This window comes from Varanus komodoensis, unplaced genomic scaffold (genome assembly GCF_004798865.1).
Source record: "Varanus komodoensis strain SLA01 unplaced genomic scaffold, ASM479886v1 scaffold31, whole genome shotgun sequence".
Taxonomy (NCBI): domain Eukaryota; kingdom Metazoa; phylum Chordata; class Lepidosauria; order Squamata; family Varanidae; genus Varanus; species Varanus komodoensis.
The window spans coordinates 9,546,363-9,570,550 of NW_025335780.1; the positions used below are offsets into that span (position 1 = coordinate 9,546,363).

The 24,188-nt window shown below is 48.1% G+C and overlaps 1 protein-coding gene across 1 annotated transcript in view; it reads left to right on the plus strand.

Annotated features, from left to right (window-relative positions):
• Positions 1-23,659: 23,659 nt before the first annotated feature.
• SOX21 (SRY-box transcription factor 21) overlaps positions 23,660-24,188 on the plus strand; it is an 842-nt gene continuing 313 nt past the window's right edge. Inside the window, 1 exon segment of the mRNA XM_044437827.1 lies at positions 23,660-24,187. Coding sequence (XP_044293762.1) covers positions 23,660-24,187 — 528 coding nt within the window.

Here is a 24,188-nt window from a genome sequence, read left to right on the forward strand (position 1 = left end):
AACTCTAAGGTCTTTTTCTTTTTCAGTTCTGTTGAGCCATGTATTCCCCATCTTATATTGATGCATTTGGCTTATTTTTCTTCGGTGGAGGACTAAGCATTTGTCCCCATTGAATCTCATTCTGTTGCTTTCAGCCCAGTGTTCAAGTTTATCAAGATCACCCTGGATCTTAATTCTGTCTTCTAGGATTTTAGCTATTCCACTCCATTTTGCATTATCTGCAAACCTGATTATCTTTCTCATCTAGATCATTAATAAAGATATTGAAGTTCACCGGGCTAGGAATGGGACCCTACTAGTTACCTTTTTCGAGTTTGGTCAGGCGTTGTTAATGAGCACCAATTTAGTAGCCAATTTTGGATACAACTAGCCCACTTTTTTCCTAGTTTGCTAACAGGATGTTGGGGGGAATATGTCGAAAGCTTTGCCAAAGTCAAGATAGATTACGTCCACAGTATATCTATTGTCCATTGGGGAGGTTACACAGTCAAAAATGAAATTAAATTAGTCTGACAGGATTTATTATTGATAAATCCATGATGGCTTATATTCATCACTGCATTTTCTTCAAGGTGCTTGCAGACCGATTTTTGAAATAATTTGCTCCAGAATTTTACCAGGGATTGATATCAGACAGTAGTTGCCAGTTCCATCTTTTTTCCCTTTCTTGAAGATGGGGACAACATTAGCCCTTCTCCAGTCACCTGGCACTTCTCCTGTTTTCCATCATTTATTGATAGTAATAGACAGTAGCAAAATTAAATGAAAAATTGCTATGAACAATTGCAATTTGCTGACTAGTTTAATAGACACAATCACAGTGAAGTAATGAAGAAAACAGATACCTGTATAAGATTTTGCTTTAGATTTAGCAGCTTGTCTATTTCATTAGACCAGCGCTACATCCTTGCTCAGGTACCTAGAATGGTCAGCCATTCCATGGGGAGCAAAGCATGAACTCCTGCCGAACATGTGGCTGGTTGAGTAACCCATGAATAGGTTAGGATAAAGATTATGAACACTGTAATGGATCGTGAATGGCTTCTTTATCCCATAACAACTGACTAGAAATATTTCTGTCATTGCCTTTTTAAAGTAAAGATGTTCCTTTCAGGTGTGATCTATATTTTATTCAGTGCAATATTACCTGATGGAAAAGCATCGCTTTCCCATTGTCTAACTATATAAATGACATACACTTTAAAACTCTATAAATGCATCGATAAATGGAAACATACACAGATAAAAAGCCATTTAATAGAAAAGTTGGGATAAAAGAAAAAGCTATAGATGCATACAATACCATCCAGTGTTGATTGTTCTCTCACTTTGGACCATTCCCTCTTTTGCTCTGGGATAAAAGAATTCACAGATTAAGTGAGTTTCTATTCAGTTTACCATGAAAGCTTTAGGAAAAGATCACGCGCTCTTGCCTTCATTCAGTTATACTCCATTGCCCCAAACAGTCCTAGACATACTAGAAACTCTAATAACTGCTCGCAACATGGCTGGAGGTCACTCTGTTTTTGTTATCTTTTGGGGATGGATTGAAACAATTGCACCTTGAGAAAGTGATTATATTATTCATTTCAACAGACCCTTTTGATGGAAAGACTCTTTTCCGTAAATTTGAATAGGAAGCAATGCCTCTTTCTGTCTTGTTCATATATAAAGTACTGAATCAAAGGAAAGCTGGGTGTAAGCCCCATGGAACTCAATGGGATGCAAGGCTTTCCTGTACAGGGTATTTATTGTGCATGTGTGATGTCACACTCGTGGAAGTTTACATGTCCTTTACATGATGTTGTTATCTTCCCAGAGACATTCCTGTGTTTTCCAGCCACTTCTGCAGCTTTTTTTAGGGAGGGATAATGCCGTGTTTTCCTGAATTCTGCCCTGTTTCGGAGCATCACCCTCTGCTCCATAATGCAACATAGAGAAGGGTAGAGAAGAAACCCCAGAGAAAAACCTGTAAAAGGGTATTCTTTCCCCAGCAAAGAACATCAAAGAAGCCTCGGTGAAGCATATGATTATGTACCTCATGTAGAGGAGGCCTTAGTTCTTGGCAGACATAAAGAGTCAAATCAACTTTCTTCCAAGTCAGCCAAATCGACCCTGGCGATCAATGGGGTGACAGATGTCCCAGCCAGATCATCCTCACATCCATATTCAGGTCTTGCTAGTCTTACAGGTGTATCTTGGTGGCTTGATGCTAAGGACCTTTTCACACGCCACAACAGCTAACAACTAAGGCATAGTAAACTCTGAATGCAACAAAGATGTTTTGGGCCAAGCCTGGGTTTTCTCTGAAAGAGGGTGAAATGCCATCTAGGGAGGGGGATTCCATTAATGGGAAGGTGGAGCAAGAGTACAATGTTGTCCCAAGAAAGGCATGTCTGGAACCTGCTTTAAGCCCTTTTTACTGCCAGGCAAAGACTTTTTCAAATTCCCTAGTCTTTTAAATCTTGCTGTAGCTTCTAAATCTGCTTTAGCTTTTATGCATTATTCTCCGCTCTTTACTCTTGACCTTAACTTAGAGTGCCTGAAGACAGAAGAGTCCTAGAACTGCAAATCTAAAGGCATTGTACAGGAGTGGAAGGCAATGTTGTCTGAATGTGCCCCCTCCCATTAAATACCATGAATGAAATGGGCTCATGGCCCCATAAAAGCTTCTTTTGGGAGTCCCCTTAAAGTTTGCTTTAAAGTTCTTTTGGAGAGCTGTATTTTTTTCATTGCTCTTTTTATCCTCACTTTTAACTTGCTTGTTTCTATTTTGTAAGGTACCCTGCAAGTCTTTGTTACAGGATTACCTACAAATATAGAAAACAAACTGAACAACAATTTTTCCTTAGGAAGATATATTCCTTACTATCATATCAGTTTGAACTTTGAAGAAATAGATAGCAGCCCGCTACTTGTTTCAAGACACATAGCAAAATGAAGATTAAGCAGCTAACTTTAGAAGCAAAAAGCAAAAGCAATGAAGATACAGACTGAACTGTACCCACATGTGGGTAAACAGGATTGTAAAAAGAACACAAAAGTCTCATCCAGAGCTTTCTTCGGCAAAGCTCCAGAATGGAATTTGGGCTCAGATATAGCTAAATAGAGAAAGTTTACTCATTATTTAGATGAAAAGTAATTCCCATTTCTCAGCAATCCATGTCTTTAATTGCATTTTCTTCATAAGCTGAATGTAGGTAGGCAGAATTGTAAGCAGAATTACAAAAGAGCAATTGAGAACCAATGATTTTCTAAGCTGATGATTGTAGGTATTTAATTTTGCTTTCAAATCCGTACTGTGGTGGGCACTTAGGCACACAATGGCGAAGGAGATATGCCCCAATCAGTTTATAAGATAGTATGAAGAAAATGCATAATGGAGCAACCAGATATATAAATAGAATAATACAAAGAAACCTAATCTACTCGCAAAGCTATAATTCAATCCTTTTGCAACACAAGTGCAGAGCTAAACTGGCTTATGAATAAGCACAACAGTCCATAGACAGGTCTGCCTAACCTTGGCTGGCTCTAAAACCTTGAATTATTGTTGAGCATTTTAGAGAAAGAAATAAAGAAACCTAATGACTGTGTCAGAAACAGGAAATATTGGTAAATACTAATTTGGGATTTAAAATATAGCAAAGAAGCAGGCTCCACATCCCCTTCCGTCGTCCTGTCAATCCCATCTTTTCTTACACAGGAACACCCAATTCTCTTTATCTGTCCCTCTTTTTGAATGTGGCACATACAAAGGCTGGCGAGGGAGATAGACAGCGATTATGGAATTCCGTTCAGAAAAATGCTGCCCTGGCCCTCTCTTTGTACAGCTCTCCTGGTGTCAGATCAGGAGAAAGGCACAGAACACAAGGGAAAGTAAAATTTGGTCAGAGGTGCTGGGAGGCAAATGAATGCCACTGAATGCGTCCGTGTGTGAGCTTTATATTTTATACAGAATGTACATAGAATGTATATAGAGTGTCTAACATATCCTATAGCTCTGTTTCATTCTTTCTACATCAAAAGAGTGCTTTCTGCGGAATCTCATTACCAAGGAGCTTCTGCCTTGCATTGGAGAGGATCCTGGGGGATTTGTGGAACATGCATGCCATTTCCATGGGAGAACAGCAAGGCCTGTTGGGAGTTGCTGGTGCCCAAAGAACTATCTGGACAATAGAAAGTAGACATACCATACAGCATATGCTATAGGACCTAGAATTCCTTGCAGGCTAACCGAGAGGCCCCCTGTGAGCCAAGATTCTTTGAGGGGCCTGCCCCTGAATTATGTCGAACACCACTTGGCTCAGACCAGAAGTCCTGTTGAAAAGGCACTAGTCCCAACTCCTGGCACTGCCCAAGATTCCTGTTGAATGAAAAACCAGGCAATGCAGAGGGAGATACCGATACCACAAGACAAGCAAACTTAGGTGCTTTGTGCCACCAGAGTAATTTGTTCCAGAGCTTTGCCACTGGGCGAAGATCTCTGTGCAACTTATCTGCTCTGGTCCAAGTACGTCCTTGCCGCCTCTACAACCGGCTCCAGGCTTCAAAGGCCACTTCAGTCCCCCTGCCCTGCACTGCCTTGTACCCGCCGACTCCCTCCAGAGCAGGTCTGTACAACTAGCAGGAGGAGGCCAGCAAAGGATGCAATCTCCCCACCACTGATCTGGTCAGAGAGGGCAGGTGAATAAGTTGCAACAGCCAGGAAGAGAAGATGGAAGGCCGGGAGTCAGGCTCTTAGCTGCTCCCCTACCGGGAGCGGTCCTTGGAAGATGCTCCAGAATGGCTGCTGCTGACACAGGTCCTGGCAGCCAGGGTAAAATTATCTGATTTTATATTCTGCCCATATGAGCTGCTGGGCCTTGGCAGGCGCATGCTGAAAGGAAAACATCATCAAGTGCTTGGCTATGTGTATTCGCAAGACCCATTTTCTCAACATACCAACCCGCTTGCCTGCGTGGGTCTTCTGTTTGTTTAAAAATTATACACCAGCTTCCTACATATAGCACCTAAGATGTTATCTTTTCCTTGATTTTTTAAATAGGAAAACTTTTTAGCTATAAGCAAAGGTTACATTTCAACACAAAGGTCAGTTGCCTTGGATGCCTCTGAATATTTCAATCATGATTTTTCTCTAGAAGTTGCTGCCATGAGAGATTTTTCCAAGAGTAACTTTAATTTTCTGGGTTGACACAGAGACCCTTAACAAAGAGCAGCATGATCCTGAGGCAGAAGGCCTTTAGGGAACGCAGCTCAGCTCAGCTCCATGACTTCAGGAAGTGATGACAAATCAATCTTAATATTTCATCCAGGTTCTCTTGGTACATTAACCTGCTCATCCAGTTTCTTGTTGGGGCTTGGGTTTGGGTGAACTGGCTGGGACACAATGAAGATCCGTCAATGTATAGCTAAAGGGGATGGGCTGAAAGGAAAACGATATAAAAATAATGGCAGATGCCATTTCCCAGCCTTCGTGTTATTTTTGCACAGGTTGCGTGAACATTTCCCTTGAGCTTTAAGCACCTCTGCATTTTTTTCCAGTGCTAAGAATATTGCTGGCTCACCAAACAGCTCCCTTTTACATTAGGGATCTTCCCTAAGGTGTGTTTTTATCTCTAGTGCATCCAATATTCTTTGATAATCCTGCAAAGAACAGCTTTTCAAGGATTACTGTGTGTGCTACAAAAGTAGGAATTCATGCAGGGCCCAAACATTGATGGTGGGCTTTGAGATCCAAGGAACCCTGGTCTAGGCTACAGCAGACCATGAGAGGAAGGAATGCAGTCTAAAGTGCAGATCATGCTTAAAACTGTCTATAGAATCTTATTTCACTGTGTTCATGCTCTACCCTCCAATCGTGTGAAATTTCCTGAATCCAGCTAGAAGCCATGTTGGAACAGTCCCAGCAACCTTCCGAGTAGTTGAATTGCTTGCCCAGCTAGTCCTTCCATGAAGTGTAGTCTGTGCTGGTGCAGTTAAACGAAGACTTTTTGTCCGAGAAACAGGCAGGTTTTGCTTTCCTATGCAACATACTTTCTCAAAGATTACCAGTCCCATCTTCCTTCTGCATAAGCAGGAGGATGACACAGATGGTGGAGGTACAAAACTCCATACTATTTAGGGATATTGATCCAAGGGACAGGAAAAATCAGTGTTGCTGGTAGGAGTACCAGCCCAAAATGTGTGTGTGTGTGTGTGTGTGTGTGTGTGTGTGTGTGTGTGTGTGAATGACTAGTACACACACAGAGAAACACACACACACGACTACCACCACCGTGTCTGGTTATAAATTAGAAAAGACAGTAGTCTTCTCTGCATGATGAGCTCAGCTTGGTGGTTTACTGAAGCTGTGGAATAAGCCACCAGCTATTTGCCCAATTACCTGCCCAGTGCAGTGTGCCATGTTATCTGAACCCAGACAGCATGGCTTGTTGAAAACAACCCTCTGATCGTCCAACAGCAGCCCATGGGTTGTTTCCCCTCCAACAAACCATTGCACCCTGTTCAGATTACGTGCCAAGCCACTGCTGGGTGGATAATCAGGCAAACGGCTCAGCAGCATGCGCTGCCTTGTGGCTTGTCTGAGCTGAACTCATCATGTGAGCCCTTCATGGATCGCTGCCTGGCAGTGGCAAAGGGGCTCGCGTGGAGCAATGCAGCCATGAGCTATGCCGTGCAGGGACACCCAAGGCGGCCAGGGCACAGCAGAGAGCTCTGACAAAACGTGATCCACTGGAGAAGGAAATGGCAACCCACTCCAGTACCCTTGCCCTGAAAACCCCATGGACAGCACCAAAAGGAAAAGAGATGGATGGAGGAGAACAGGAGAGCCTGGAGGAATGCTGTCCATGGGGTCATGACGGGTCGGGCACGACTTTACGACTAACAGCAACAAATCATGTGAGCCAGGTAAGTCAGAAAAGTCAAGAAGGTATTTAAAGGACATAAAAAAGCTAAAGTATACTCATCAGTCCCAGTTTTCTGAACAAACAAGGCAGTCTGGCCTAGCAATACACTGATGAAGGGATTAAATAAATCAAAACAAGATAGGAATTATTTCAAAATCGAGACATACTGGTCCATTAGAACAGAAACAAACAAATGAATACCCATCAGTCATTCCAGCAGCCTGTACAAAGAGCGATGAGAAAGGAGGAGAAGCAGTTCAGATGGCCCTTCTGAAAGACTAACTTAATTCCCCCTCTTCCATTCCCACCCTTTTCCCTTGTGTGTTATATCTTCTTAGGTTGTGTGCTTATAGGCAGGAATTGTCTTTATTGTCTTTACTGAATGCATATAAACAAGTACAGGGGACTCTGGGGCTGAAAAATTGGAAAACTGGATAAAAATTAATTAAAGAAACAAATCCAACATCAATGGGGAATACAATTATTAGGATCAACCCAGAAACTACAAAACAGTCAACAAACCTTGTAGGAAATTTCTTCCAGCTCACTGCTAAGTTAAGAGCAAAAGCCAATGTTTGAGGGCATGATAGAAAAGCCACGGTGTATGACACAGTGCAGTTCCAAAAGCTATAAAACTTAATTTCAGGATTAAAATTGAACATTTCTGTCGTGACTCACAGGCTTCTATATGTGTGATGGGTCTGAGGCGTGCACACGAGAGGGCTCTGTGTTACAAGTCTGTCGCTGAGGCAAATACCAGACCTGACTGGGATGCATTTACAGCCTTGGTAGGCCAGGGGTAACTAGTAGGTTGCCTGAGATGAGAATCAGACAGCTTGAGGGAACTAATTCATTAGCCTTCTTCAAGCAGCAGCTCAGAACTCAAGAAGCCCCTGGTGTGAAGTCTCTGTCAGCCTTAGCACTGTAAAACTGGGATCCTCTAGATCCAAGGGAAATCCAGTCCAGAAGAAAAAGAGGGAGGAGAGCAGAGAGAAGCCCAGCTCTACAGAGCGTGGGAAGCGGGAATAGGCTGATGTCACAGTTGGGATGGAAAGAGAGGGCTGCTTGCACCGAAGGCCACGTGCAAGTGCTCTCCACCCCGGATTTGAACTGTGTGAGGGGAGAGCCTCTCTCCCTCCATCACGTCCGCTTTGTCCGGCAGGCACTGGGGAGCCATGGGCGGCTGCGCTCATTGTCAATCCCAGCCTGATTCAGCACTAGGGGAGCGACATACAAATCACCAAAAACAGATAAAAGAGGTCTGGGTGACATGATGCTTTCATATGCTAACCTGTATGTTTAGACACAGATAATTACTATAATTTAAAGAGCAATACAGAGCGTCTCACCATAATGTGGAAGAGTATGACCCAGTGACCTCTGGGCCTGCCTGTGTGGAAGAGCAATGGTTTTAATGGCTCTTGATCGTCAAAGTGGAACTCAGTAGTAGACCCTTCAGGTAGAGGATGGTCTGCAAAAGAATGCGAAGGGTTCGAAATGGCACTGGGAGCTGGCCCCACTGCCACAATGGCTCAACCCCCAAAGGGTGGGGTGCCGCCATGACAGTGATGAGGGTGCAATGGAGTTTGCTAGGATGTTCCTCTGCTCCCCATCACCGCAGGAGGAGAACCCATGAAAGTCTTCTTGTTCGTCCAGTCGGGGTGCTAGACAGTGGTCACAGAGGGTGCAAGGCAAGGCAAGGCAGTCCCATAAAATTTAGAGAGTTGCTGTGCTTTTCATTTTTAAAAACCCTATTCCAGAGCCTCCATCATGTTCAGTCCTGTAGGTAGTTACCATAATGATTGTTTTTCTCATTTGGCTAGATTAGCTCCCATGACTTTCAAGAATGACATTTATGTTCAGGCATAGACATCTCTAAACACTTACATAAGGAATTGCAAACAAGGCATGTTAGAGCCGCTGCTTCCCTCACTCTCTCTTTTTGGCAATTTAATATTCTGAAAATGTTACAACTTTCTCCCCCCAATTAAAAATAAATCAACTTAAATGCCTAGAGGAAAGCTGGCTGTTTCAATTTATTGTTTTGTCATAATACGCTATATGCAACAGGAGCCAAAATAAACTCTACTCTTGGAATGCAAAAAGAAAAAAAAATGTAATGAGAGCATGCGTTCTCTTCCCTTAAAAGTATAAGAGGAAAGCCAAACAGTGTGAATAACACCTCTTAATGAGAGAAAAGATTGTGCTGAAGCAGGAACAGTAAGTTCAGTCCAGTAGATTGTTACCATAATGAGCAGCAAGTTCCTGTAGGTTGTAGTAGCATACAGAACACAGAATAAGAGTCTTGACATGCATAGATTCGCACCAACTGTCCTGTTTATCAAGCTGGATTGCCCCAGTTTTCTGATAGGAGTATTTTCCCAGGAACAGCTGTTTCCCTTCTAGGGAAATGTTTAATATTTATATGGTCCAGTCTTCAATTGTCTTTAAACCATGTTCTTAAAGTGCAGGTATACCCTTTTAAAGTGCAGGATTTCCCTGCTGAAAGGCATTGCCAATTAGAAGACCAAGTTCAATGGGACTTATTCTCAGCTAGGTACGTCTGTATGCTAAATATTTTTGTCAGGGCCCTACACTGTGTGAGCAGACTTCTCTTTACATATGATCACCCTATTATCCCTTCTTCTCTATATTCTTCTCACCCATTCCAAATATGTCCCAGAGAGTCCCGAACTCTCAAAGCGTATTTGGAGGATACAGGAGGGGATACAGAGAAGAGTGGGACTCTACTGCTCTTGCAACCACTATGGCCATGGATGGTCACCATTCGATACAACCCTTAGTATGATCAACACGATTTGTGAGGCTTGCATTCTCTCTTCTAACTTTCTAGGAATGTGGAGCCTTCAGCCTGTGGGCCTAGTTGAACCCATGGAGGTTCCTTGTCCAGCCCATGGATCCTCCTTGGTTTCTTCCAGGTGGCAGAACTTGGCCTCCAACTCCACCCCTATAGGAATTTGAAAGCATCTTCCCAGCTGTTCAGCTGGAACTAGAAGAGAATAATTTGCCTGTGTAATGACTGATTCACTTGCATAGATTATCACAGAATACTGCAGTTTTAAAATGATAAGCCAGCATGTGTGAACCAGCCCAGTGTTCAAACATGACCAAATGCAGGACCACTTGATTAGATTTTGCTTCTTTGTCATTCCTTAAGAGTGTACCTATGGACTTCTCTACACATGACATTTATCATTTTCTTGTGGTCACTCAAACATTTGCAGGACCTTTTAAGAGCATGGAAAGTCTGGTATTAAATTTTAAACTACAAAATGCTGGGATAAAAGGCTCATGAGAAGTTGCACGTCTGCTATTGACCACATCATTACCTTGTGGTTGTTTAAAAGAAGAGAAAGAAAGGCAGAAAACCCAGCCTCCTGGAGAAAAACCCTTTGTAAAGGATGTGCTTTTCCTCCTGCAGTGAAAAAGGAAGAAAAACAGCAGGTTAAACCCCTCATGTAGGGAGGCCCTGAATCATAAGTTTCAATTTTCAGTTTAGTGCTTTAGTGATGGGCAAGATAAAAGGTACAGTGGATGGGACCAGAAACAAAAGTGGGGAGGGCTGCGAAATCCAACACCTCTCCCATATTCCATTGATAGTATGAAGCATGTTTTCGTCAAAACAAGCATGAACATTATGCTTACTCACCATTAAGCAGAAAAGGCCTTTGCATTTCCAGTCAGAAATAAACCAAAATGATATGCCTGCTTACAAGTAAGGACAACATGTAATTTGGGGGTTGGCAACTATCTGAAAGACAAGGCTCAGAAGGTAACAGGAATAAATTACTCAACCGTGCTCTCCGATGGAATGTCTACTCAGAAGTAAGTATTAGCATCATCTACTCAACAAGTACCTAGGGCAAGTCTCTGCAGGACGAAGCTCAGACAGCAGAAGAACATCCATCCATCCATCCATCCATCCAGAAGCGGTAGCCATGTTCTGCCCTGGCCCTGCTTATTTCTGATCACTAGCTGATCAGAACTAAGTGTGAGCAAGAAGATACTTTTCAGCCCTACACATGGCAAAGGACTGATCTCCAGTTAGCAACTGCCAGTAGATAAGATCTTCTCCTGCCCTGGCAGAAGGTGTGGAGTCAGAGGGATAAGCTTCCAGGCCCTGGGTACAGGTTTCCCATCTTCGCCCTAAGATGTACTCCCACTAAAGAGTGCGGGATGTACTTCCAAGTCCCTTCTGAAAGAAAGGACGTTAGGACAACACTATGAGAGCCAGTGTGGTGTAGTGGTTCAGAGCATGGACTGGGACTCAGGCGATCTGGGTTCTAGTCCCCGCTCAGCCATGGAGCCAACTGGGTGACTTTGGGCCAGTCACAGACTCTCAGCCCAACCTACCTCACAGGGTTGTTGTTGTGGGGATAAGATGGAGGAGGAGATGTAAGCTGCCTCGAGCCCTTTGTAGTTTTTCCTACAAATCAGGATATAAATCGAAAGATATCCAGGCAGGATATAAATATCCTGGCAGGATATAAATCGAAAGATAAATAAATAAATAAATAAATAAATAAATAAATAAATAAAATGATGACTTCATGCCTTGGATAATGCAGCTGGTTGAGCATGTGCTGGGCCTGCCATTCCAACCAGATACCAGATGCATGGAGGGGAGAAAGGTCAGGATGAATGTAAGAAATGGCAATCAGAAAGTTTATCAGTTTATAAGAAACTTCTAGACTGCCTTTTATCCCTAAACGAGAACCCATCCCTAAATGAATGAAAAGAATGGCTTTGTTGAAAAATTTAAAACATTGTAGATAACATTTCTTAAATGCTTAAGAGGAAAATTAAACATGAAAAGAGCAGATAAATGTAATCTTAAATATTTAATTAAACATTGTTGAAAACTAAACTACAAAGGGGTTGTACTACCCACCTAGTGGGACTCATCTAATTTATTTTGAGAGAGAATTTTACACATAGGGCGCTGCCACAGAGGAGGGCCTAGCTCAGCCTGCCAATCAAACCTCTTTAGGTGATGACACAAACAGCACAACCTGTACTAATCATCATAACCTGCTGGCAAAAGGGGAACAGAGAGGAAACCAACCTAGATTTCCTTGGTAGGGAATTCCAGAGACTGGGAGTAGCCACCATGAAGGCCTTTTTCTGGTGTCCCCACCAAATAAGCCTCTGATGGCAGTGGGTCTGAGAAAAGGGCTTCCCCATTGTACAACTCAGAGGAGGGGATTTTGATTTCTACATTCTGTTAGTATCTATATATTGTGCTGCGTACTTACGTGCAATATGCAAGCTCTCAGTGAAGACAAGGGAGTTTCACCTGTCTTCCTTTGTGTCTGCCCCAGCCTTCTAACCAGCTCCTTCGGGAAATATGGGACTATTATTTGGTCTACCAGTTGCTAGGCTATTATATGCAACTTTGAGATTGTGCATAGCTTCTACCTGATGGCCTTCCCATTAGATGCCCAGTCACATGTCGATTTGAAGACATCTCCCCATAGCTTTATCAACAAGGCTCTCATCCGTGGTCGGGAGCTGCAGCACTGTTGTCAACAGCATCAGGCAGGGCTGGCCTAAGAAGTTGTCCAAGGCAAAAAACAAGATGGCACCCTTCATTCCAGATACAACAGCTGACCAGAATGGCGGTTCAAGCTTACTTCATTGTTGGCAAGAGGCCAATCTCCTTCCCTGCCTGAAGGCCACCTGAAGGCAAGAGACACAAAACCCTGTCCTCCAACATGTCGTCTCTGCTCCCCACCCCTCAGCACCTGCTGCCTGAGGCAACCGAACGGCAGAGCCAGCCATAGCACCCACCGTATCAGTTGCCTTCTCTCCCATCCAGGGTGCCATGGTAGCTCCATTCTCATTTTGCCCCACCTCTGTCCAAAGCGGACTCTCTAACATCTTGCAGTGGTGGGGCATTCACCAGCTCTTCTGGTGACTGGCACTGGATTATATGAACAAATTCCATTGAAAATTGTGCTTGAGTTATTATAGGATGTCTTCCTGTGGTGCCTGATCTTTAATGTCTTCTTCATACATGCAAGACATAGTAGATGCTATAGCAATCCAGTGATGATCCGCACATGTGTGGATTGAGCCTAGAAACTGAATGAACACACGGCATCCATTGCAAACCATTGTGTGTGAAGGTGAAGCAAAAGATTTTCCCTGGGGATTTTGATCTGCAAAGCATCTGTCTGCAGCTGATGTGTGAAGACCATGCACATGTGAAGCAGCCCTCATGTGACCTGAGTTCTGCCATGCGAGTTCCTTTCCAGTTCTGGGATTCTACTAAATCGCCGCTGATGTGACTGAGGCAAACCTGCAGCACTCCACTCATAAACCTTGGGGGATAAAGAAATAAAATGATACAAATGAGGAATGCAGTCTTGCAAGTGTGTTTAAGGGCCTGGCAACTTTTGACAACTGAAAGCAATGTGGAATTGGTGGCTGAGAGACCTGCACAAAGAAAAATGTCAACTTTGAAGGGAGTGTATGGAAAGGCTTTCATGCACAAACAAGGCAGCAAAAACACAAAGTGCCTCTTGAAATAGCACAGTGATAAGTCTATTGAGCATGTGAGTCATCTTTTCAGTTAGCAAGAAAGATTAGGTGCAGATTGTTATCAGGGAAACCACTATTCTCTCGTAATACTTAAAAAAACCTCCATGGCCTGCCAATTTATTATTACATTCAGATTGCCAAATTTAAGTGGGATTGTGGATTTCTGCTTGCTCAGGAGTGTTGTTGATGATAATAAAAATAATAGAAGCAGTTTCTTTAAACTATGTCCAGGTATGACAGGGAGAGATAGTGCTGCTTAAATATGCCTTACTAATGCCCAGAAGTGGAAAAGAAGTATTGTGGATGAAATCCTGTTTTGAGCCCCGAGCTAACTATAACAGCTTCTCCTAAAAACTCCTTGCTGGCTCAAAAGTTGCTCAGGTGCTCCTCGGTTCTGTGAAATGCCCTTTCTCGAATCAACTGTTGCAATTTGCAGGGGAAGAGAGAGTGTATTAATTCTCTGCACCACCACCATCTTTGACATGGTAATGGATCTATTCAATGGGCGACTGAAAAACAAAACGAAGGGCTTGGAGTTGGGTTGCATCATGTGCTTCAAATGCAAATTGGCTCTCTTGCACAAGATGACTTTCTCATTATTCCCAGTAATTATATCGATACCATTGCATCACTGCAAGAATTAACACATAATAAAGGCCATTTGCACCCAGCATCAAAGCAACTGAATGCATTTAAACTATGTGCTCCTAATTAATAATTTTCAAGGGTCTAAAGTACAAGCATGATGAATGACAACAGGAACCCAGTTCTGCTGAAGTCAGTGGGAAATCTTGCAAAGGCTAGACGATATGAGGAGCATAATTGTGGTGTCTTGGTGGTAGGGAAGGAGGGAAAGTGGCAGATGGCTGGGGAGCATCCTCTGTGATAGCGAAACCATAAACCACTGGCCATGGGTGACAGCTTTGTCACTGCTTTAAAGGAACAAGGAAGCCATCCAAAGAAAGGGGCACTGTTTCTGATCAGGGCTGAGGGAGAAGAGAGATTTCTTCAGCGGGACACAATGCTCAGCAAGATTACAATATGATCTGATTTTTTTAAAGAAATCCAAAACCACCCATTCATTTTTCAGAGCCATTTTTGCACTTGCTCTTTTATTTATCACAACAACAGTAACAACCACAGGCTTAGCAATGCAACGTTTCCTAAATGTCTTGAACTCATTTTCCCTTGGAAACTCATTCTCTTTCCTGGGGACCTCTCCAGTTCAATGCTACTCATTAGTTCCACAGGGCAGTAATGCCATCATGTGGATCAGAGAGACTGCACTGATATATCGATCTTGGCTGGGAAGTGAGGAAAGCGTCACTGGTGTTACATTCCTGTCTTATCCTGAAACTCTGTGATTCTTCCAAATGCCCCCTGCCAGGATGAGAACCACTGCAGCTGGCCACAAAGTCCGAGCCATTATTGGAAGCAGGGAGACTCGTACCCTTGGCATGCACACCTGCAACTCTGGCCCATTTAATTGTCTCTAATAATAGGGTTTCCAAACTGTGTGAGAGAAGTGTTCCTGTGGAAAGACAGACGCATGTCGTATTAAAAAAAACAAAGGTGGACTTGGGAGGAGGAGCATGTATCGATATAATATAGGTGGAAAATGTTGACTAAGGACAGTGCAGAGCATCCGAGCATCACATTCTTCAAGGAGGACTCAAAAGGGAGATTCCATTGTGAAATTCTGAATTAGTGTGTCAGGAAGCCTGCTTTTAGTTCTTACATCTGAACAAAGACAGTGGTTTCCTCACCCACTACAGTTTTTAATGAATGTCACAACGCAGGTTGAGTATATTATTCCCAATTGATTCTGCTGTGAATTTCCACTGTGCGCATACTTTTTTGCTTTCCACAGAACTGTCACAGACCATCTCTCTTCCATTTTGTGGCTATTTGGTTCACCTGTTTTCATCCCGCCCCCTGCCCCCCATTTCTCTGCACCATTCTCTAAGAATGACACCAACTAGACACCTGTTTCTCAGGTGTTGGTCCCACAAGAGTCTCGTATGGAGTAGAATTAGGTCAGCTTGAAATCCGAAGGACAACAAAGGGAAGAGAGACTCATGGGGCATGCAGTGAGGAAATGCAGTTGTACATACTTAGGCTTCATTTGAGTTGGGCTGAAGATTAAGTCCTACGATGTTGAGGACTTCTCACAAAATATAAGGCCTGAGGAAGGTTTTGGAGATTAAGAAGGTGGCACAGGGAAGAAACTCCAGGTGCACCATAATTCTGTGGAAACCCTATGCATGCTTACTTGAGAGTAAATCCAATTATTGTTGATGGAACTTAAGAGAACTCATGAAGAGAATTGCACTGTTAAGGCTGAATTTTATGATCCCCATTTTACTGAAGTTAAGAGTAAAACAGAGTCCATTTGCAAGCTTAGAGTATAACAGGACAAGGGGATGGAGTGGATTGAGTCATTGGAATAGGCAGCTGTGGGTACCTGTCACTCCTACTGTACTTAGAATCCCAAGTGCAGTGTTGCCTTCCTGAAATACAGTGATGTGCAACTGGTCTGAGAGCTGCAGAGTGAGCCAGGCAAAATTAGTCCAAGTCCCATAACCCCCCACCATTGCCTATATTGGCCAGGATTTATGGGGACTATAGGCCAAAATATCTGGAGTGTCACAAATTCGCCACTGCTAGATTGGATGACTTCTGTGCTTAGTGACTTATTCCCAGAACTTGCAATAATAAACTGAAAATGTAAAGTATTCAAGAGTGCTTCTGGGCAAAAGCCTCTCCCCAGCACCACTAAACTATCCATTATGGCTGCATGTTGGGATTATGCTGAAGTTCTCCAGATCTAAGAGGCAATCATAAAATTATCAGTGACATGTATCATTTTTATAACTTTGCACTGAATGTAGAAGTGGATCTACTGGTGTAATTAGGCTTGTATTCTATAAGAAAAAGCAGGAATCAACAGATGCTTCTCTCTCCACCTCCTTTTTAAAATATTAGATTATACAGTGAATTCAGAAACCACTTTATTAATCCCATTCAGAAGATCATTTTTACTTTTAAAATAGTTCAGGAACAGTAGTGTCTCTTGTACATGTTCTTGCTTCTAGTTCTCCTGTAGCAAAAAGAGAGACAATTATAAATTTCTGCAATGGGATACTCAAGTTGTAAAAAACAAACAAAACAAAACAAAAAAGGTGAAACAGCTTCAGATTTAAAAAAAAAAAAAACCACTAAGGCCACAATCCTGTGCATATTTAGAAGATTAAAGCATACAGAATCAAGTGGGCCTTGATTACAGTGTAAGAAAGCAAGCTCCAGTGACTGAGCTGTAATTCTTTTCCCACTTAGTGTGTCTTACTTCTGAGTAGGTATTTGCCTGATTGCTCTGTGAAGCTGATTGCACACAGATTCTCAGAAATAAGACCCACTGCGTTCCATGATACTTACTCCCAGGCCACTGAGCATAGGATTACAGCCTTACTTCTGTATCTGTGACTGAAGTTCGTATTTATCATTCCTATTTTTTTTATCATTTACAGAGTGTTAGATCATGATCGTGTTTTTATATTCTGTGTCGTGTGAAAAGGCCTGGGGTTGCTAAAGCAGCCGAGTGCAATCCTTAACACGCTGGTTTGGCTCATACTTAGAGCAGACGCGCTGCAATCAATTGATCCACTTAAATTCGTCATGACTAACTTCCGTCTAACTGATTCCATTGTATCTACTCTGAAGCATGATCGAGATTGGAATCAAGAGAGCTGTGGGAATGTATTCGAGCTTAATGCAGAGGGGTCTCCTTCTGAGTAAACAGGATCATATCCCTCGCTCGCTCGCTCGCCTGTCTGCAACAGCAGCAGCCACCTTTTCCCTCGGGGGACCCAAAGCTCGGATCTTTCAGAAGCAAGCGAGTTCCCAAGGGCTCCATCCGAGGTCCTCCCCGATTCCCTGGATGTGCGCGCACGGTGCGGGGCAGGCCCTGTCCAAAGTACAGACGGCGGCTTGTTTGCCAACGTGGGACCGGCCGGGGGGGGGGGGGGGGCAGGGACGCCCCCGCCCGCTCCTCTCGCCTTCCGAAGCGAATGACACACGCGGAATGGCTCCTTTAGTGTCCACATTAATCAACCTGACACGTCCATTCATGCCGTGGCCACAGGAAGGGAGTGTCGGTCGCTGGTCTTTTCTGCCTCTTGAAGGGTGTAGCGTTTGGCCATATGCTGCTGCTTTCCAGCTCCGGCTCTCGGGGCGAGGGAATTAGTCGACCCCTCCGTCTTCGGCTGCCTGGCCGCCCGTTTGGGCAGAGGAGGCAGGCAAATCCCACGCGCACGGAGAGCTGCCGGGGACGGGAGAGCGGGAGCGCGTTTTGGTTTCGCTTGAGAGCCGATCCCTTTGGCACAAGGCGGTGCGCGATGCAGAAGGGCAGCAAGGAATCCGTGGGCGCCCCAGGGCCATTCCTCGCCGACGTTGCCCTCCTGATCGTACGAAAGGACACCCCACCTGATGCTACGGACAAAGTTCCGAAGCGTCTTTGGTGGCCTTGTAAGTAAGCGGCAAGTCCCACTGAACTGAATGGCGCTTACTCCCAAGAAAGTGGAGTAATCTGCCCTTGGAATCCGAGATTGGAATCCGTGCGCGCTTCCTTCTTAGGCTCAATGGAGCTTCCTTCTAAGCAGACTTTGCCCTGCGTGGGCTTCCAAGACCACCCATTTTGCCAGCATTGTCTGTCATCTTAACGCACCAGGAATTCCACGAAAGCCCTTGCAGCAAGGCTGGATTCCGTTTCACACCTCAGTGGCTCGAACTTTTCAGCCCTGACTGGCTAGATCTCTCGCAATCAGTTGCTTGTAATATTCCAAGGAATTATCCTGGGAAGAAGTTCGCTGCACAATCCACAAATAGGCTCTGCTTGTGGGTTCCGTGCCCCAGGAAGAGTGCGTGCGTGTGTGAAAGCGAAAGTGGGGGAGGGGGCCGAGGCGTGAGAGTCAATCCCTCCTGCTCATCTTTGAATGCGAACTAATGAATATTTACTCGAAAGTAAGCCCCTCTGAATGCCAAGCTCTTCTTTAGAAGAAATTGCGCAAGAAGACGTGAAAAGATGCCCAAGACAGAATTTATAGCACTGGGGGTAACAAATATTGGAAGGAAACGGAAAACGGGCGGGTGGACAGGGCGAAACGACTGCAAGGATTTACCACCATTGAGCTCCATGGGGCGCTTTAAGACACAATCCTATGCATGCGCGCTCAGAAAAGAAATCCCAGATGCCCTGCTATGGCTGGCTGGAATATGTTGAACGCTGCAGGACTTTTATTTCTCTGCCCGAACTTGCACAGAATTGCAACCTTAGGTGTAATCCTATGCATATCTGGATAGGAAAAAAGTCATTTTTGTCGAAACATACATAGGATTTCAGGGTAAATCTCACTGGATTCTCCAAGAGTCAAGAACCTTTATTCTGTTGTTAATGTTGTATTTTTAATTGTGTTTCAATGCTTTTGATTTGTTATTCTTTTAAGCAAAGCTTATTGTAAGCTGTCATGGATGACGTTTTTCTTGGTATAAAGGTGAGTTACAAACCAATCGATCTCCTTAACTTGACCCCTTGAAAGTAGATCACATTTAACTGGAACGCACCAATGGTTTGGATGACTCCTGAAAACAAGACCCTTTCTCTCGGTCCTTGGTATCTCCAGGTGTGCTTTGTTTCATCCTTTGCTGAGGTTTGGGGGGTCTGAGAACCGGATGATGGGAAAAGCCTGAATGTGGCCCTGGAGGACTCCTGCCAGTTAGAGCAGAAGATCCTCCAGGGAGGGAACGCTTGACCTGGCAGGAGAAAACTTCCTATGGCTCTGCCCCTTCTTTTTTCCATCTCTCTGAAGCTCCACTCTCTAATTCCAGTCCCCAAGATAGTCACATGATTGTGAAGATAACCATAAGCCAGAGATGGCCTTCTATGCTGGCCAAGCTGCAAGGCCACAACAGCCAGATAATTTTGACTTTATTATAATCAACATCTGTATCCTTTTTTCCCTTTAAGGAATCTAAGTGACTCCTATGATCCTTCTCCACCTCAGCTCATCCTCACAACAGACCCGTGAGGTCAGCTAAGCTGCAAGTCAGTGAGCGGCCCAGAGTCACTGGGTGAACTGTGTGGCCAAGTGTGACTTCGAACCCAGGCCTCCCAGTTGCAGTCCAGCACTGTCCCATTGAGCCACACTACCTCTCAGCGGTCTCATCTCTGCTCTGCTCTGCTCCTGTCAAGTTACTTTATTTTAGCAATTCTTTTTGAGAAGACGTTGGGGAATGAGTTAGTCCATAACATGTGGAAACCAAACGGAAGCTGTTGTGGGTGGGGATGGCTATGGCTTGGCCCATGAGGAAGTCCAGGTGAGTAGGAAAATATTTGAGAAGAAGCACCTTTGAAAACCAGGATGGAGAGGAGGGAAGGAAAGTTTGTGATCCTGTAGGAGAGCCAGTGTTGGGCTGGGACCTGCGGGACTAGGGGTCTACTTCCCCCTTGGCCATGAAACTCAACGGGTGGCTTTGGGCCTGTCACAGATGCTCAGCCTAACGTATCTCACGGTGCTGTTGCTGTTGAGGGTGAAGCGGTGCAGTGCAAGCTGCCTTGGGTGCCTCACAAGAAGAAAATAGACAGGATATAAACCCAATGCAACAACAACAACAACAGTGAACACCACCTGCAGTTCTTGGTGGAAAGGTGGGAATGTACATGTAAATAGTGATAAAAACAGGCCAAAACAGGCCAGCCAACTTCCAGGTAATACCTGAATTTACACCTACTATGCAAAAAGGAGCAACTCTATTTGAGTCTGGACTGAAGTAGATTTAAGTTTTCTTAACTTCGGTGAGTCTGAATCATCTCAAGACTCTTAACGGTGGAATAGATGGTATCATATCAACCTGCTCTTGTAACATCGCTCATCAATGGAAAGGCATGAGAGTGAAGAAATACGTGGTTAAGGACCAGACTGGTCAGGGCAAGGAAAAGTCCTGCATGGGGTACAGGCAAGTAGGAGTATGTATCAAGTCCAGTGCCGGGCCCTGGGGGCAATATATAGATGTGCATATAGACGAGAGCAAACCTGTGCTTGTATATTCAGCAACTATGTGTGTTCAGGATTTTCCTTACCTCCCCATTTGCTCTTCCATGGGGTGGGGAGAGGAGTAAAGCAAACCCACTAGAACCCCCCTTGCTTTAAAGGAATTTGCCACCCACCCGTCCAAGTAACGATGCTGAGGGTCCCATCCTTGCAGGGGGACCCCGAGGAAAGCGGTGTGGAAGGGCGGGGGGGCGCGGAGTTGGGGGGCCACCGCGGCTGGGGAAGCCCGCGCTTCCTCTGAAGTGCCCTGCTCTAGAACCCGTGACGCCCGGAGAGAAAGCGCGTCGGTGTCCCTTCTCCTCCCGTGCAAACTCGGCGTGGTCCGATGGAGGGAGTTCTCCGGAGGGCGCCAGGGCAGCGGAACGGATGTTCGCTTAAAATGTATATCCGGATTTCATTTAATCTGGGCGCTGGGCGCTGGCGGGTGGGTCCAAGGCTCCGCTTCTCCACGGTTCCCCAGCCGCTTTCCGCGCGCCTCCCGAAGAGAGCCCTGCGAATGGGACCCGGAGGCCGGCTCGCTCCCCCGCGCGCCCCGCCACGTCCCCCGTCGGGCCGTATTTCCCCGAGTGTGGGGCCAAGGGAAACGGAGCCTCGCCCGCCCCTCGGCCCGCGATCTGCCTCGCCTCGCCTCGCCTCGCCCCGCTCCCTTCGCGAGGGAAAGAGTTAAGCGTCTGCGCTCCGCCGGCGACTTCCACATACCGCGAAGGAAAGCCAGAACCAAGCCCGACGACGACATCCAGACGAGGCGAGCGAGCTTCTCTTGGCAGACAGACAGACAGACAGACAGACAGACAGACAGACAGGCAGGCAGGCAGGCAGGCAGGCCTGCGCGGGAGCGACAAGCAGGTCGGGCGATTGCGGAGCGAGGCTCGGAGAAAGCAGCGGGCTGATCGGCAGCCGCCACGCCGGCCCGGTCCTCTCCACGCCGGCGACCGTCGAAGCAACATCGGCGGGGGGGCGCGCCCCTCCTGGGCGGTCAGTTTGGGAATCACGTCTCGCCTGCCTCCTTCGTGCGCCGCTAGCGAAGATTTCTGGGCTTAATTGCGGGGGGCGGGGAGATGTCTGCGCGGGTGACCTCGTTTCCCATTCCCACGGTGGAAAGCTTGGCTTAGGATCTATCCGGGTTGACTTTCCCGCCGCGTAGCGCCGCCTCCCACCTGAGATTATCGCCACTCAGTTACATTTGTGTTCCGCCTTTCTTCTTCCTGCGAGGAACCCAAGGCGGATCACATTCCTCCTCCACTCCATTTTGTCCTTTGAGGTGCACTGGGCGCGGGGACAGCAACTGGGCCAAGGCCCCAGCGATCCGAGAGGGGACTAGAGCCCGGATCTCCCGGGTCCCAGGCCGGCGCTCCCGCCCCCGCGCCCCTCGGGCTGTCCAAGGAAATGTCTTTCCAGAGCCACGCAGCCGTAAAGTGTCAGGGGCTGAGGTGGGAGACGAGAAAAAGTCCTTTCAGAGAAGCCCCGCGCCAGCGTACGACGGCTGGCTGGCTAGCTGCGGGTCCGCCTTGGGACTGACCGCGGGTTGCCCCAGATTACGCGCGGGAGGGAGAGCAACCAAGCGGAGCAACCGGGGATACCGTGAGCGCGGCGGGAGGCGAGGGAGGCTCGCCTTTTTAATGCACCGCTCAGCGGGAGTTACTGCGCGCGCGCGCGCTCGGGCACGGGACGAGACCAGCCACAGTTTTGGGGACCCGCTCCCTCCCTCCCTCCCGGTGCGCAGCCGAGAGAGGGGGCGCTCAGGCTGGCTCTCCGCAGCGGGGCCAGGCGCCCCCGCGCACGCGCCCCCCTGCGCGGGCGGCGGGGCCCAGTCTCCGCCCCTCTCTGCCGCGGCGGAGTGAATGGGAGGCGGAAATGCGCGGGCTTTAATCAATGGGCCGAGGGCGGGCGCGGGGCGGAGCCAGCGGGCGCGGCGGCCCCGCCCCCTCGCCAGCCTGACTCCCCGCCTTCCGCTCCCCACGTCCCCAGACACACGCGCGGGCCATGCACCATATAGGCGAGGCTGGGGCGGGGAGCGCGCGGCGCTGCCTCTCCACACAGCGAGCGAGCGAGCGGGCGGGCGGCGCGCAGAGCCCAGCGGCGGCGCACCCGCAGCGGCGGCGGGATTCTATGCCTGCCAGCGGAGCGCGCCGGCTTGCTCCGCGTCCCGCTCCGGCCGGCTCGTCCCGCGCCGCTCGCTCGCGCCCTGCTCCCTCCCCTCAGCCGCCTCCCGGCCCCAGACGCCAGCCCGCAGGGGCGGGGGGAGCAGCGGGAGGCGCAGCCCGGGAGTCGCGGAGAAACTTGCTGCAAGTTTGCTGCGGAGGCTGCGGCGGGGCGAGCAGCAGACGCGGCGGGGCGAGCCGCCCGGGAGGACGCGCCCGGCGCCGGATTCCGGCTCAAGCCGAGCGCAGCCGGCCGGCGTGCCGCCTGAGACGGTCGTGACTGCAGGGCGCCCGGACTGGTCTCCAGAGGGGGCGGCGGGAGCGCCGTTCTTCGACCTGCTCCTGCGATAGCTGCGCGGGCGAGGATGGGAGCCGAGGAGGCGCTTCGCTCCGTCTCCAGGTAGAAAAGAGGAAAGTTTCCAGAGAGCCGGAAAGGGGGTCCGCGCTCCCTGACAGCCGGACGGGCTCTTCGCCGCCCCGTCGCACGCCAACTCTTTTGGGTCGCTCGGTCGGGATTAACCTGCTCGGCTTCCGACGACGCTGCTGCTGGCGGCCGTGTGGGGCTCAGTGCTGCCCGCCCCCCGGCTGTCAAATGCCCCCCTTCCCGCGGAGCGTTGAGGAGCGGCGACTCGGACCTGGGCTGCCTGCTTAGCTTGCCCCGCGCTTCCGGGAGCTGCGGAGCGGACGAGCCGGCCGGCGGGAGCGGAGGAAGAGGACCCTCCGGGACGACCGACGGCGGCGCCGCTTCCCCGTCGCCGCGGCCGCGAGCGAGACGGGCCCGGGGCGCGGGCGGCGGGGCTCGGCGCGGGGGCAGGCACCCCCGGATTTGGGCGCAGCGGCCGTCCTGCGCGGAGCAGCCACCATTGATTTCCTGCGGGTGGCTCGCAGCGACGGGCTGGGCGCTGCCGCCGCCGCCGCCGCCGCCGCCGCCGCGGGCATGGCCAAGCCGGCGGACCACGTCAAGCGGCCCATGAACGCCTTCATGGTGTGGTCGCGCGCGCAGCGGCGCAAGATGGCCCAGGAGAACCCCAAGATGCACAACTCGGAGATCTCCAAGCGCCTGGGCGCCGAGTGGAAGCTGCTGAGCGAGGCCGAGAAGCGCCCCTTCATCGACGAGGCCAAGCGCCTGCGCGCCATGCACATGAAGGAGCACCCCGACTACAAGTACCGCCCGCGGCGCAAGCCCAAGACGCTGCTCAAGAAGGACAAGTTCGCCTTCCCCGTCGTGCCCTACGGCCTGGCGGACGCGGCCGAGCACCCGCACCACGCGCACCCGCTGGGCGCGCACCCCGCGGCGCTCAAGGCCGGCGCGCTGCACGGCCACGAGGCGCTGCTGGCCAACCCGGAGAAGGCGGCCGCCGCCGCCGCCGCCGCCGCCGCCCGCGTCTTCTTCCCGCACTCCGCCGCCGCCGCCGCCGCCGCGGCGGCGGCCGCCGGCAGCCCCTACTCGCTGCTGGACCTGGGCT